This window comes from Oncorhynchus kisutch, linkage group LG24 (genome assembly GCF_002021735.2).
Source record: "Oncorhynchus kisutch isolate 150728-3 linkage group LG24, Okis_V2, whole genome shotgun sequence".
NCBI classification, from domain to species: domain Eukaryota; kingdom Metazoa; phylum Chordata; class Actinopteri; order Salmoniformes; family Salmonidae; genus Oncorhynchus; species Oncorhynchus kisutch.
The window spans coordinates 20207976-20222511 of NC_034197.2; the positions used below are offsets into that span (position 1 = coordinate 20207976).

The 14536-nt window shown below is 41.0% G+C and overlaps 1 protein-coding gene across 6 annotated transcripts in view; it reads left to right on the forward strand.

Annotated features, from left to right (window-relative positions):
• Positions 1-14536, forward strand: part of LOC109869645 (guanine nucleotide-binding protein G(I)/G(S)/G(T) subunit beta-1) — a 57058-nt gene that overhangs the window by 15075 nt on the left and 27447 nt on the right. For 2 of the 6 annotated variants that reach the window (XM_020459917.2, XM_031803995.1), the window contains exon 2: positions 12106-12212. In XM_020459917.2, the coding sequence (XP_020315506.1) occupies positions 12156-12212 (57 nt within the window). In that variant the 5' untranslated portion in view covers positions 12106-12155. Of the gene's footprint in view, positions 1-9979; positions 10124-10928; positions 11244-12105; positions 12213-14536 lie in introns of those variants that run through there. The other 4 variants (XM_031803993.1, XM_031803997.1, XM_031803992.1 and 1 more) reach the window with 4 other exon arrangements.

Below are 14536 nucleotides of genomic sequence, written 5' to 3' on the forward strand. Positions count from 1 at the left end.
CTTAATTGCCTACCGTCTGTAAGCTGTTAGTGTCTTAACGACCGTTCCACAGGTGCATGTTCATTAATTGTTTATGGTTCATTGAACAAGCATGGGAAACATTGTTTAAACCCTTTACAATGAAGATCTGTGAAGTTATTTGGATTTTCACAAATTATCTTTGAAAGACGGGGTCCTGAAAAAGGGACGTTTCTATTTTTGCTGAGTTTACTTAATTGTTTGAAACTTGAATGTTTTACTACATATTATGAGGCATGTCTTGGGCTACCTACATTCTAAGAACCCTAGCCAAAATCAAACAAACGTACAGGAAATGTTATAAAGACTTCCATATGCAATTGAAACCAGTAGCCTCTCTCTCTCTCATGATCTATTTGTTTTCAAATCAACTTTCATTGGCTACCGGGTAAAGGCAATATCTTAGTCATATAATCAATTGAAAAATGTGTTGCCGATGATTTTTTTATCTTGGTCACATGAAACCGCTCAAGGGTGTTTTCCCGCTAATTGCATTATGGATGAACATTTGGGTGTAGCCTACTGCCTTGTACGCATACAATGTGAAGAAATAATAGGTTATCAACATTTTATGCTTAACGTTCTGATGTATTGCATGACCTCATTGCTTTAGCCTTGGCCTACTGGTTGTATGAATTTGGGATTGATCGTCCCTCAACTGTCCAACAGTCTGTTTGGAATAGGCTATTTCTGTCTCGCACAGAACGACAAGCTGACCAATAGAATAGGTCAACTTTTCTACTATGTGGGATAGTAGATTGACAGGCTAGTGATTTAGCTCTTCGTTACTTGTCTTGTTGGCTGAGGAAAAGTTAATGTGGGTATTTATTCTAACATAAGGTTTCAGGTTTGGGTTTCATTTTTGGGAAGCAAATTTTCCATGCACCCTCACATTTGCAAACTTATCCAAGATGGCCTACTATTCCAAATGCGATTATTGGATAGTCAATTTGGCTAATATTAAATCACCCACTGTTAGCAAAAAAACACTGGGTAGGCTATAGAGGCTACATTTCTTTCTTTGCACAGGAAAATGTTGTCCTTTTTATAAACACATTGCAATTCTACTACATGCTATGACTGGAGACTGACATGCATGATTGTTGCTGAAACTCACTCTGGAGACAGCACACACACACTACAGCCTGGACCTAAACTACATATAGTCATTGGCATGCTTACATGTGAGGCAACACATTTCACAATTTTGCACTATGGGACTGGACTGGGAAGAGACCAATTGACTACATGTCAGAGGAAAGGGTGAACTCCAGGTTCTATAGGAAAGAAATCACTATACTGAAATGAGTAGCCACTAGCCACTAAGTTTTCTTAACAATTATTGATCCTTTATTTCTTATTATTTATTTCTATCTTTGCACGACTGTACTAAACCATAAACATCAATGCCTCTCTTAAAATCAATACACAGAAGTATATATTTTTAAACCTGCATATTTTGCTCAGAGAAATCCAGGTTAGCAGGCAATAGTAAACAGGTGAAATTGTGTTACTTCTCTTGCGTTCATTGCACTCAGAGTCAGGGTATATGCAACAGTTTGGGCCGCCTAATTTGCCAGAATTTTACATAATTATGACATAACATTGTAGGTTGTTCAATGTAACAGGAATATTTAGACTTATGGATGCCACCCGTTAGATAAACTATGGAACGGTTCGGTATTTCACTGAAAGAATAAACGTCTCATTTTCGAGATGATGGTTTCCAGATTCTACCATATTAATGACCTATGGCTCGTATTTCTGCGTGTTATGTTATAATTAGGTCTATGATTTGATAGAGCAGTGTGACTGAGCGGTGGTAGGCACCAGCAGGCTCGTAAGCATTCATTCAAACAGCACTTTCGTGCGTTTTGCCAGCAGCTCGTCGCTGTGCTTCAAGCATTGAGCTGTTTATGACTTCAAGCCTATCAACTCCCGAGATTAGGATGGTGTAACTGATGTGAAATGGCTAGCTAGTTAGCGGGGTGCGTGCTAATAGAACTCATATGGCAGGCAAAATCCTGAGGAGAAATCAAAACAGGAAGTGAGAAATCTGAGCTTTGCATGTATTCACCAGAGTCGCCAATGAAATCCCCTTGAGATATTAATGTTGCACTGCCTAGGGGTTCCACTAGATGTCAACCATCGATAGAAACTTGAATGAGACTTCTATGGTGTTGTGGGAGTGAATGAGTGCAGAATCTGTCAGGTGTCTGGCAGTCAGCCATTTTCTGATCGCGCTTATTCCTCATGGTATCCACTTGCGTTCCATTGCTCATGAAGACACAAAGGAATACTCCGGTTGGAACTTTATTGAAGCTATATGTTAACATCCTAAACTATACAAGTAACTCATTCTACTCAGTTTGCTGCAGGCACAAATGAATATTCGCCAGCAAAGCTCTTGATACAGGGGGTGATCTTCTGCTGTTACCAAGCAAATGCTTGATTTTGTTAGAAGCTAACCACTTAGCTAGATAGCTAACTAGCTACTTATTTAGCAAACCAAACTACGGAGCTTTTAGCACATTTTAGACAGTGAATTTAGTAGTTATAAGATAACTAGCTGGCAAACATTTAGTTGTGAATTCCATACTGTAATTAGATAACCTGGTGCATGCTGCTCGACAGTGAGTGACTCACACGCCTATGGTCTCTCGTGGTTGTGTGCTTGTAAACAAACACAGCGTGACTGGGGACAACCGTAAGATACATAATGTGACTGGTGAAATGAAGAACGCAATGTTCTTTTATCTCCTAACGTATTGCGCAAGTGGACTGCAGGTATTTGCTTCAAGTATCTACAAATATTCAAATGTATTAGACTTCAAATAAATAGGTTGAATGGTATTGAAAAACCATCCTGTGGCCTTATCCATATAACCCTGTATACCGCCAAAGCCTAAAAAAAACACAGCTAGCCAAACAAGTCTATTGCTTGGTGCACAATTTAAAGAGCAACTACCCCCTCCAAATTATTATTTATTTATTCTCTGACCTGAAAAGTGGTCTCCTGATTAGGTTAAGAATTGTTGTGGGCTTAGAATATCATGTTTTTGTAGGGTTTCCATTAAAGTAAAGTATGTCGTCGTCGTCGTCCCCCCCTAAACAATTCATATATGATATTGTCAAGTTAAAATGTAATTATTATTTGTATATGTGGGGTAGGTCATTATAGGGTGGTGCTGGGCGGTATACCGTAATGTATGATATACCGGTATTGATACACGGACCGGTTTTTACTTTACCTTCTATAACAGTATTTGAATGTTTGGTTTGTTAAATGTGATACGCCATGTGTAACATCCATTTTTATAGTTCACTACTTGAGTCATCTCTCTCTTGTGCCTCTTTCCACACAGACCTAGCCATGCTCCCTGTAACTCAATGAGTGTTTGTGGTTCTTCTACCACGACACACATGCGTTCAGTCTGCATGGACAATGCAGCATATGCAACAATGTTAATGACAAAAATGCTTTTTTCACTTTGCTTCTTAATATATATCCACTAGCGTTGTAATATTACACCGTTTGTCTTTGCTTAACAAGTTTGACCTAAATCATGTTAGCTGCTAATGCTAATCACTAGTTTGTCAGAGCAAACGTAATTAGCTGTACAGCCTGATAATACCAGTGATGGTGGACCAGTATCTTTTAAATCGAATAGGAATACGTGAAGCATGAATGTTAGCTATATGAAGTAGCTAAGAGAACATTCAATTTAGCTAAAGATTATAGTCCCCTAGGAAACACGTATCCACACTTGGTTCCTACCCAGTTACAATAACATTTTCATTAGTGACCATGTCAAATAAAACTGTCTTCAAAGTGCCCGCAATTATATTCCAATGCTAGAATTAGAATAATAGTTTCCATGATTCCAACAGTTCACCTGAGGGTTTTGCTCTAAACTTTTGGTTAAAAATGAACCTAGATTGTTTTCCCATACCGTGCAAACGTAAGTGGCGGTGTTGAAATTCTCAAATGATTGCAGAAATTGATGATAATGTGTGAAAAGTATTTTTGCTTTAATTGAACAGTATAAAACAGTCAAAGACCTATTGAAATCACTTAGAATTTGTGTTGCCACCCTAGGGTCACGCACTACTCATAAAGCACATTTTTTCATCTTTTGTATTTCAAAACATAAAATTACCATCCAATTTTTAAATGTAAAAATATATATAATAATAAATGCTGAGATACGATATTTGTCATATTGCCCAGCTCCATTATAGTCTAAAGGCTATTTGCTCAGCCCACAAATTTAAAGAACATTTAAATAATCCCCCACCATCCACTTTCCCTGGCCAGTATTCTTTTCATTCGTATGCCACTGCCAAATTTACCTGAATGCCAAGCCCTGCAAGAGCATGCTCATTTAAAAGATGGCTAATCATTATTAGCTTGGTTCTGTATGGAATGCAAGTACATTATGGGACACAGGTCAAGTCATTATCGCCGGGTAGAAGCGAAACATTGGTGCGACCAAATCATGTGCTGGGGCCATCAACTGAAGATGTTTGTGCCACCAGTGGATTAACTTAGTCTACAGCCTTACATGGTCCAGTATTATTATTATTATTATTATTTTTTTTATTCACCTTTTATTTAACCAGGTAGGCTAGTTGGAAACAAGTTATCATTTACAACTGCGACCTGGCCAATATAATGCAAAGCATTCGACACAAACAACAGAGTTACACATGGAATAAACAAACACAGTCAATAACACAATAGAAAAAGTATATAGTGTGTGCAAATGAGGTAAGATAAGGGAGGTAAAGGCAATAAATAGACCAGTGTCGAAATAATTACAATTTAGCAACTAAACACTGGAGTGATAGATGTGCAGAAGATTAATGTGCAAGTAGAGATACTGGGGTGCAAAGGAGCAAATAAATAAATAACAGTATGGGGATGAGGTAGTTGGATGGGCTATTTACAGGTGCAGTGATCTGTGAGCTGCTCTGACAACTGATGCTTAAAGTTAGTGAGGGAGATATGAGTCTCCAGCTTCAGTGATTTTTTTTTTGTTGCAATTTGTCCCAGTCATTGGCAGCATAGAACTGGAAGGAAAAGCGGCCAAAGGAGGAATTGGCTTTGGGGTGACCAGTGAAATATACCTGATGGAGCGTGTGCTACGGGTGGATGCTGCTATGGTGACCAGTGAGCTGAGATGAGGCTGGGCTTTACCTAGCAAAGACTTATAGATGACCTGGAGCCAGTGTGTTTGGTGACGAATATGAAGCGAGGGCCAACCAGCGAGAGCATACAGGTCGCAGTGTTGGGTAGTATATGGGGCTTTGGTGACAAAACGGATGGCACCGTGATAGACTACATCCAATTTGCTGAGTAGAGTGTTGGAGGCTATTTTGTAAATGACATCGCTGAAGTCAAGGATCGGTAGGATAGTCAGTTTTACGAGGGTATGTTTAGCAGCATGAGTGAATGATGCTTTGTTGTGAAATAGGAAGCCGATTCTAGATTTAATTTTGGAATGGAGATGCTTAATGTGAGTCTGGAAGGAGAGTTTACAGTCTAACCAGACATCTAGGTATTTGTAGTTGTCCACATATTTTAAGTCAGAACCGTCCAGAGTAGTGATGCTAGGCGGGCGGGTGTTAGCAGCAATCAGTTGAAGAGCAAGCCTTTCATTTTACTAGCATTTAAAAGCATTTGGAGGCCACAGAAGGAGAGTTGTATGACATTGAAGCTCATTTGGAGCTTAGTTAACAGTGCCCAAAGGGCCAGAAGTATACAGAATAGTGTTTGCGTAGAGCTGGATCAGAGAATCACCAGCGGCAAGAGCGACATCATTTATGTATGTATGCATGTATGCACAGACACAGACACAGAGTAGGCCAGAGAATTGAACCCTTTGGCACCCCCATAGACTGCCAGAGGTCCGGACAACAGGCCCTCCTATTTGACACACTGAACTCTGTCTGAGAAGTAGTTGGTGAACCAGGTGAGGCAGTCATTTGAGAAACCAAGACTGTTGAGTCTGCCGATAAGAATGTGGTGATTGACAGAGTCGAAAGCTTGGCCAGGTCGATGAATACAGCTGCACAGTATAGTCTTTTATCGATGGTGATTATGACATCGTTTAGGACCTTTAGCGTGGCTGAGGTGCACCCATGACAGCTAAGAAACCAGATTGTGGAAACGGAGAATGTACATTAAAATGTTAAAATAATTTCAAAAACTTTTACCACCACGTTATTGGGCTTATTTCCGGAGGTGGAAATTGTTTAAGGTGGTGTCAGCATTTTATTTTTTTGTAGAATGTCCTTTTAAAAGTCACCACACCTGAGCTTCTCAGTCCTTCTACATAAAAATTATACTGGGGAGGACCCTGAACTCCCAAAGAAACGGGACTGGAATTGGTCAAACTCAGTTTAATACAAAATGATCATCTTTTCCTAAAAGCATGATGGTCATGACTTTCTTACATGAAAGGGGAGGTTAACTTGGCCTGAGATAATCCATCTGAGATTGATTTTCGGTCATGAGATTATTTTTTTAACCCCAGAGGCAGCGAAGTCATTAGAATGTCCTCATGGCTAAAATAGGCAAGTGAAAAAAATCAATGGTTGTCAGAGCCTCATGCGAAGTGTCCATGGTATCAGGCGTACTTGTGCTGAAACATGCGCAGGCTCTGTCTGTTTTCAGAGACATTTCCTGTATTTAGAGAACAAACCTTAGTTTTATTTTCTGGGTAACACCTTGTTACTCTGGAATTGGGGGCTCCTGAGTGGCACAGCAGTTGTAAGGCACTGCATCTATCTCAGTGTTTAGAGGTGTCACTACAGGCACCCTGGTTCGAATCCAGGCTTTATCACAACCGGACGTGATTGGGAGTCCCATTGGCCCAGCGTCGTCCGGGTTTGGCCGGTGTAGGTCGTCATTGTAAATAAGAATTTGTTCTTAACTGACTTGCCTAGTTAAAATAAAGGTTAACGTGTTGATTATAGTTACCTTTTTTACACACCATTTTTTCAACTTACATTCTTTTCACCCAAGTGTCTGTGCTTCCGCACCCTTCCTTTTGAGCGCAACACCCGGCACTCTCTGTGGTCTCACCAGCTGTAGAGCAGTCTTTCTCTATTGGTGTTGAAACCATCCACTATGCGCACAGTTACGAGCAACAACTTTGAAGGGAAACTTATAGAAAGTTCAAACAAACACTTGCTCATGCTTTTCTTTAGGTAACAGTAATACAATTTGCGCTGAAGTAGCTAGCCGGGTATGCTAATGTTGGCTAGCTAACCAAACAAAAATGTTTAGAGTGCCATGGCTGAATAAAAAAAATAAAAAATGTACCTTTTATTTAACCAGGCAAGTCAGTTAAGAACAAATTCTTATTTTCAATGACTGCCTAGGAACAGTGGGTTAACTGCCTGTTCAGGGGCAGAACGACAGATATGTACCTTGTCAGCTTGGGGATTTGAACTTGCAACCTTTCGGTCTAGATTTAGCAAACATTTCCTACAACTATGTTAACCAGAACAGAACCAATTCTAGTTTGTTGAAAAACATGGATAAGAAGTAGCGTAGGCTAGATCTAATAGTTGTGGCTATGATATTTATATCAGACCTAGCTAATTTTGTTATTTTCTTAGAATACAGTTTTTGTTCCCCAACAATCAAAATACATTGACTACAACCAATGTATAATATTTTTTATGGAATTGCAATTAATAGTAATTATTTAGAGAACCATGCGATTAACTCAACAAGAGAAAATATTTTTGGACAGCCATGTCTTGAATTGATCCATATCAGGTGAGCGCAAAGCTTTCAAACCCTGAAATTGAAATTCACTGAAATTTTATTTAACCTTTATTTAACCAGGTAGGCTAGTTGAGATCAAACCCATAGAAATCATTGGCTATGTCCGCGTAACTTATTTATGAGCATTTGGTTGAATCTCTGTTTATAGTCTGTAATAAAAGATGTATGCCAAGATAAACTTTGGAGTCAATGACTGCAAGGCAAATGGAGTTATGTCATGGTTGGTTTTGGGTTAAGTGAATGGCCACAGTGTGTGGCTCATCTGTAGTAGCACCGATCTCTTAGGCTGCGAACTTAAGAGGCTCCCAGCAGCAGCAAGGTGACTGGGTGTGTGCGTCTGCTCCACCGGGCTCTTAATGCCTTGAAGGTTACCACACCCTGTTCCCCTTCACCAAGGGGTTAATTAGCCGCTCTCCTCCCTATCGTCCTCTGCTTGTTCCCTCTCATTAGGTTAATCTTTCTCTGTCCTTCACCTCCCTTCCCTGTATCTTCCTGTGCACTAGAACATCTCCCTGCCTACCCGCCCGGCCTGCCTCAGTCCTCTACCTCGTGCCATGGGGAGGAGCTTCCCTCTTCTTCCCGTCCCTCTGCGGTTTACACCACAATAGCCCACCAACCTCCCACATCAATTCATGTTGAGTCGAGCCTTGTTTTTACATTTACGTTATTTTAGCAGACACTCTTATCCAGAGCGACTTACAAGGTCATTTAGGTTTAAGTGTCTTGCTCAGGGGCACACCGGCAGATTTCCCCCCCACCTCGTCCGCTCGGGATTCTAACCAGTGGCCTTTTTGTTACTGGCCTAACAATTTCATGCCACCTTTTCATGTGTACGTACGGGTTCTGATTCATTTTTCCATTTAGAATAAATCAGGTCTGTTTTAATGGTATTGTTAATATGAATAACGCTAACATGCATATCGGGGGTAGGAGGAATTGGGTTCTGAAAGATCAATTCATTTGACTGCTTTCTCTGAGCCAATAATGGGATTGAAAAGGAGGCCTAATAATGTCTGTTATTCACTTTTACTCTGATCAAATCTATAGCTGTTATGCTATGGAAGTAATCAATTGCTACTAGATGCTTTTGAAAATGAAGGCATTCCTCAGCGGTTTAAGGTTTTTAGGCTTCCCTATGTCAAATGGCCGTACAATGTGAAGTCAGGGCTTGATACAGAACTAAATGTTGTTTTGCTTTATAGGAAGAAATGTCTTTAAAGCTCTGGTGCAGAGTCTAATTTCACTTCCCTCTCCCCTTGTCACTGCATGTGCTTGAGATGATGGAACTGATAGGACTGGCTGGAAAATGTGAAGTCTGCTTCCCTCGTCCTCCACCTCTCTAAAAATAGCCGGCTGAGAGTGAAGGCAGCAGTGTAGAGACACACTATCAGTGGGGCTGCCAGATGTTTCAACACACTCCCACTACTGGAACAGAAAAAACCCTCCTGAATTAGGCTTGGGCGATATACCGGGGTATTTTGAAATACCTACGTAGTTTTTTAATACCAAAAATAATGTATTATTTTTAGGTTGGTGGCGCCCCTGCCTCGCTGGGGCTGCGGTGGTATGTGCTATGCTTACTGCTTGTGGATAAGATTCTTGGTTACAGCAGATACATTCAATCCCCTTCTGGATCAAGATCCCTGTTGCCTTAATTGTTTGGTGTGCCATTTATAGAGCCCCACTCATATTTCTGCCACCATGGTTGGGTTAATTGCTGTCAGTTTGACTAATTTTGCTGGTACTTATTCCATCTCAATTTGAATATTACCGGCACTTTGTTTGCATTTATTGGACTATTGTAAGAGGATTTACAAATGTATTTTGTCCACCAGCATCCAATATGGTCCAATTACTACAGCCTAGATATCCCTAAGCCTATTCAAGGCATCATGTAGTTTAGAATACTCACAGTAGGCCCTACTACTCACTCCACTGTTTCTTGTAAGTGTATTTGGTTAAAATAGCGACAGGTTTTTATGTAGAGTTTGGAGGCCCATGTCTGTATAGCATTGGTTCTGTGAAAAGGCCACACGCAGGTCCTGCTAACTGGCTCTGACACCAAGGCTCTCGTCAAGGAAAAGACTAGAAGAATTAGAGATATTACCATGACACATTTTTATCAACAAGATTAGGGGGCTAAGTCGCATTGCTTAGAATCAGACGTAGTTAGCCCCATGGGCCAATCAGGTGGCAGGTAGCTGATGAGATGTCAGGTGTTTAAAGGAAAAGGTCTTGTCATTCAGAAGGTCTCCAAGCTCTTAGGACCCACAACCTGTACGGAAAAGACAGAGCGAAAGGGAGGTAAGGAAAATCCAGACAGGATGGTAAATGTTTTGTACAACTGTGATAGTCTACACCAGCAATACTCAATAGGTGGACCGCAGTCCAGATGCGGACCTAGATATGGGCCAATACGGGCCGGGCTGCCCCCCCCACCAAAAAAATAAATAAATTAGGGTTGGTGTTGCTTGGGTCGCGTGGTGGGAGTTTGTTACAACGCCGATGAATTATAATATCTATCCAGACTTTTGCCACCTAGGAAGTTTTTGTGTGACCGGACCTTCTCAATTAGAATTTGAGTACCGGTGGTCTACATACAATTCAGAAATGTGGATATTAGTAGTGTTTAGCCAAGTGTTTCTTTAACTGTGAGTTGTTAATGACAAAGGTGGATGTAATGGTTGGCACAAAAGTTTAAAGGAATGCTCTACTTTATATCTATTACCTACGAACATTGGCGATTGTCAGCAATTTCCTCCATTGGCTGAATTCATTTACCCATATCGAAGTCAAACCTGTGACTCGTAAAGCTGGAAGGAAGCCTGTCATTGTACGAACACAGAAGACCACAATTTGTCTTGTAAAAATCAATGGCAACTGGTTGATATTGACAATGATCTCTCTTATTTTTGTGAACCGTTTGGTAGAAATGTAAGATGAGCATTGTTGCATAGTGCTCGTGGTAGCATTAGTGCTTAGCAGTCTCCATCAGCCAATAATGATCTTCAACCCAGACAGTCAATATGCAGAACTTTCAACTTGCAGCATTTATACCTACACTAATTAGCCTATACGTTTGTTTTTGTATTTCCTGTTCTTTCTCCAGAGAATGTGTCAGGGATAAGCCCGTTGACCAAAGGATTGGGGTCAGCGGGATAGCCACTGCTTTTAGGATCATCAGCAGGTTTTGTCTTAACCGGATTTAGCTGGAGGAGCTGAATCAACTGTGTCCCAGGATTACAGGGATGACATTGGAAGGAGAGTTCTGAGCCCACTGACCAGGGCCAGAGCATCTGAGCGCTGCACTAGTGCCTGCCCTTCTCACCTGAGCACCTCTGGGCTAGAACTAACTCACAGAACCCACTCGGCTCCTCTCGTTTCACGCTACAGCACTCTCTCCATTCGGCAAGCCAAAGGAGGGGTATGTTCTCAAGGGTTTCGCAGACTGAATGGATTTCTGCCAATGGATTTTAATTTAGCCTCAGTTGTCCAGGAATGGCTACCGGCCTCCAAGTGCCAGATGTTTGCCTTGGGTTGGCTAGTGTATAGAGAGGGGGAGAGATTTTGCATAATAAAAAAAAAGTGATCTTTAGCACAAACTAACTGCAGAATCCTGTTGCTAGGTAACCGTTTCAGGCTGGCAAGGACACATCTTGGGTTCTCTAGAAAGGGTTGCGATTCTGTGATTCACAGTGAGTTTGTGTGCCTTATGGATCTTTCAGAGGGATGTTGTGTGATTCTGAGCAGGAATATGCTTTGCTGTGTATTTTACTGAAGCTCGTGTTTGCTGAGTCCAAATGGTGAACAATTTCTTCTCTGCAGTTATTTTCTTGGATGTTACATGAACATCGCTTCAGTTTCTCCTATCTTTCACAGCACTAAGGTATTAGCTTGAACATCTAAAGGCTACTATTTAGAAATAGCAGCTTACCATAACATGGTCTCTGGAACATTCAACCCTACTTTCTCTGAGCTTGTCCTTGCTGTTTCAGGAATTGCGTCTCAATCATATTTAGCCTGTCTCAGGGATTTGGACCTTCACTTTGAGCTGATGGACTTGTTAGGGCCCCTGTAACAGCTGTTTATTGAGCTGCCTGTGTGTACCAGACCTGGGTTCAGAGAGCATGAGCTTGCCTGGAGTTGGGCTGGGTTTGTACTTTTTAGGACTTCTTTAGGATTTCAAATACAGTTTGAACCCTGGTCTGGTGAGTACCTTTATTTGCTAATAGGAGAAACGGTGTGTGACCAAGGTGTTGAGTTTGTCCCTCTTTCTTGCTCCTCAGATCAGCAGGAGTCCCGGCGGCGGAGCGAGGCACACCATTAGCAGAGGAAAATGAGCGAACTGGACCAGCTACGCCAGGAGGCCGATCAGCTCAAGAACCAGATCAGAGTATGTCCTCCACAATCGTCCTCTCCCTGCTTTCTTCTCATAAATGCATTGGGAATGTCTGTGCAGTGATTTTACATGGCACCACTAGAGGGAACTACAATTCACCAGCTGTCCTGAAAGTCTAACAAAAACATTGTTCTCAGCTGAACAATACGATTTAAAATTTCTGCACTTTAAAATGCTTCAAACTATAACTACTCCTGCACCTATTTTAGTCACAGCCAATTCTCTCATAACTCGCTAGCTGCTGTGAAATCTCTCTGCAAGATACTAGTAGCAAGCTGGATGGCAAAAGTGAGTACGGTTTAATGTATTTTTGCGATTCAGTACTGTGGTTTTATTGCAGTTCCGTGGTCCAATCATATTGCTCACTATGTCTGCTGCAAAGGGGCAATAGAGCCTTGAGGAAATACGTCTTGATCATTCATGGAAAATAAAAGTGCCGTAAACAAATTGGCTTCCTATTTAAAATGCAGATGGTGAACAACCTATGAAGGAAGAAGTCTGGAGTTTTGGTGCAGGAACAGTCAACTAGCGCAAAAATAGTATTGCAATATTGTCAAACTCACATTGTTTTCATAGTGTATCCTAATTCAGCCGAATGAACAAAGTTAAACTCACAGGGCCTTGTGCCCCACCTTCCTTGCTTTTCTCATGCGATTGGCCCCACCTTCCATACAGAGTGATGACAGCACTATGCATGTTTGATCAAAGAATAAGGAATTAGAATACTAATTTAGTTAGAGCTGTGTTTGAGGCTGTAGTATGTTTGGCTTAGCTCTTACCTCCCTGCCTTTTTCCTTATCCCACTAGGATTCAAGGATACAACAATGCAAACACAGATTCAGCGTGTGTGTGTATATATCTAGATTTGGGTAGTGTGCTGTGGGTAGATTTAACAGTGAGTTTGTTGAACAAGTTGGAGGAATGTATAGTAGAGGTCGACCGATTATGATTTTTCAATGCCGATACCGATTATTGGAGGTCCAAAAAAGCCGTTACCGATTAATCGGCCGATTTTAAAATATGTGTTATAATGACAATTACAACAATACTGAATTAACACTTATTTAAACTTAATATAATACATCAATAAAATCAATTTAGCCTCAAGTAGATCATGAAACATGTTCAATTTGGTTTAAATAATGCAAAAACAAAGTGTTGGAGAAGAACGTAAAAGTGCAATATGTGTTATGTTAGAAAGCTAACGTTTCAGTTCCTTGCTCAGAACATGAGAACATTTGAAAGCTGGTGGTTCCTTTTTAACATGACTCTTCAATATTCCCAGGTAAGAAGTTTTAGGTTGTAGTTATTATAGGACTATTTCCCTCTATACCATTTTGTATTTCATTAACCTTTGACTATTGGATGTTCTATTAGGTAATTTAGTATTGCCAGTGTAACAGTATAGCTTACGTCCCTCTCCTCGCTCCTCCCTGGGCCCGAACCAGCAACACAAAGACAACAGCCACCACATCGAAGCAGCGTTACCAATGCAGAGCAAGGGAAACAACCTCCGAGCGAGTGAAGTTTGAAAAGCTGTTAGCGCGCGCTAACTAGCCAGCTGTTTTGACACACAAACTCACTGTGAATCACAGAATCGCAACCTTTTCTAGAGAACCCAGCCTCATCTCAGGAGTTGATAGGTTTGAAGTCATTAACAGCGCAATGTTTGACGCACAACGAAGAGCTGCTGGCAAAACGCACGGGAGTGCTGTTTGAATGAATGTTTACGCGCCTGCTTCTGCCTACCACTGCTCAGTCAGATACTTAGATGCTTGTATGCTCAGTCAGATTATATGCAACACAGGACACGCTAGGTAATATCTAGTAATATCATCAACCATGTGTAGTTAACTAGTGATAGTTTTTTTATAAGATAAGTTTAATGCTAGCTAGCAACTTACCCTGGCTTACTGCATTTGCGTAACAGGCAGTCTCCTTGTGGAGTGCAACGAGAGAGAGGCAGGTCGTTATTGCATTGGACTAGTTAACTGTACGGTTGCAAGACTGGATCCCCCAATCTGATAAGGTGAAAATCTGTCTTTCTGCCCCTGAACGCGGCAGTTAACCATTGAAATTAAGTGTATTTTTTTAACAAATCGGCACCCAAAAATACAGATATCCGATTGTTAGGAAAACTTGAAATCGGCCCTAATTAATCGGCCATTCCGATTAATTGTTCGACCTCTAATGTGTAGTATGTTCCTGAGATTTATGTAAATGTTTGCTGAGCGTGGTCTGTTCAAGTGTTGCATGTTTGTGTCCTTGAGGTGCTTTTCTGTTTTGTGTCTCATATGAATCATGCAATAGCTTGAAAT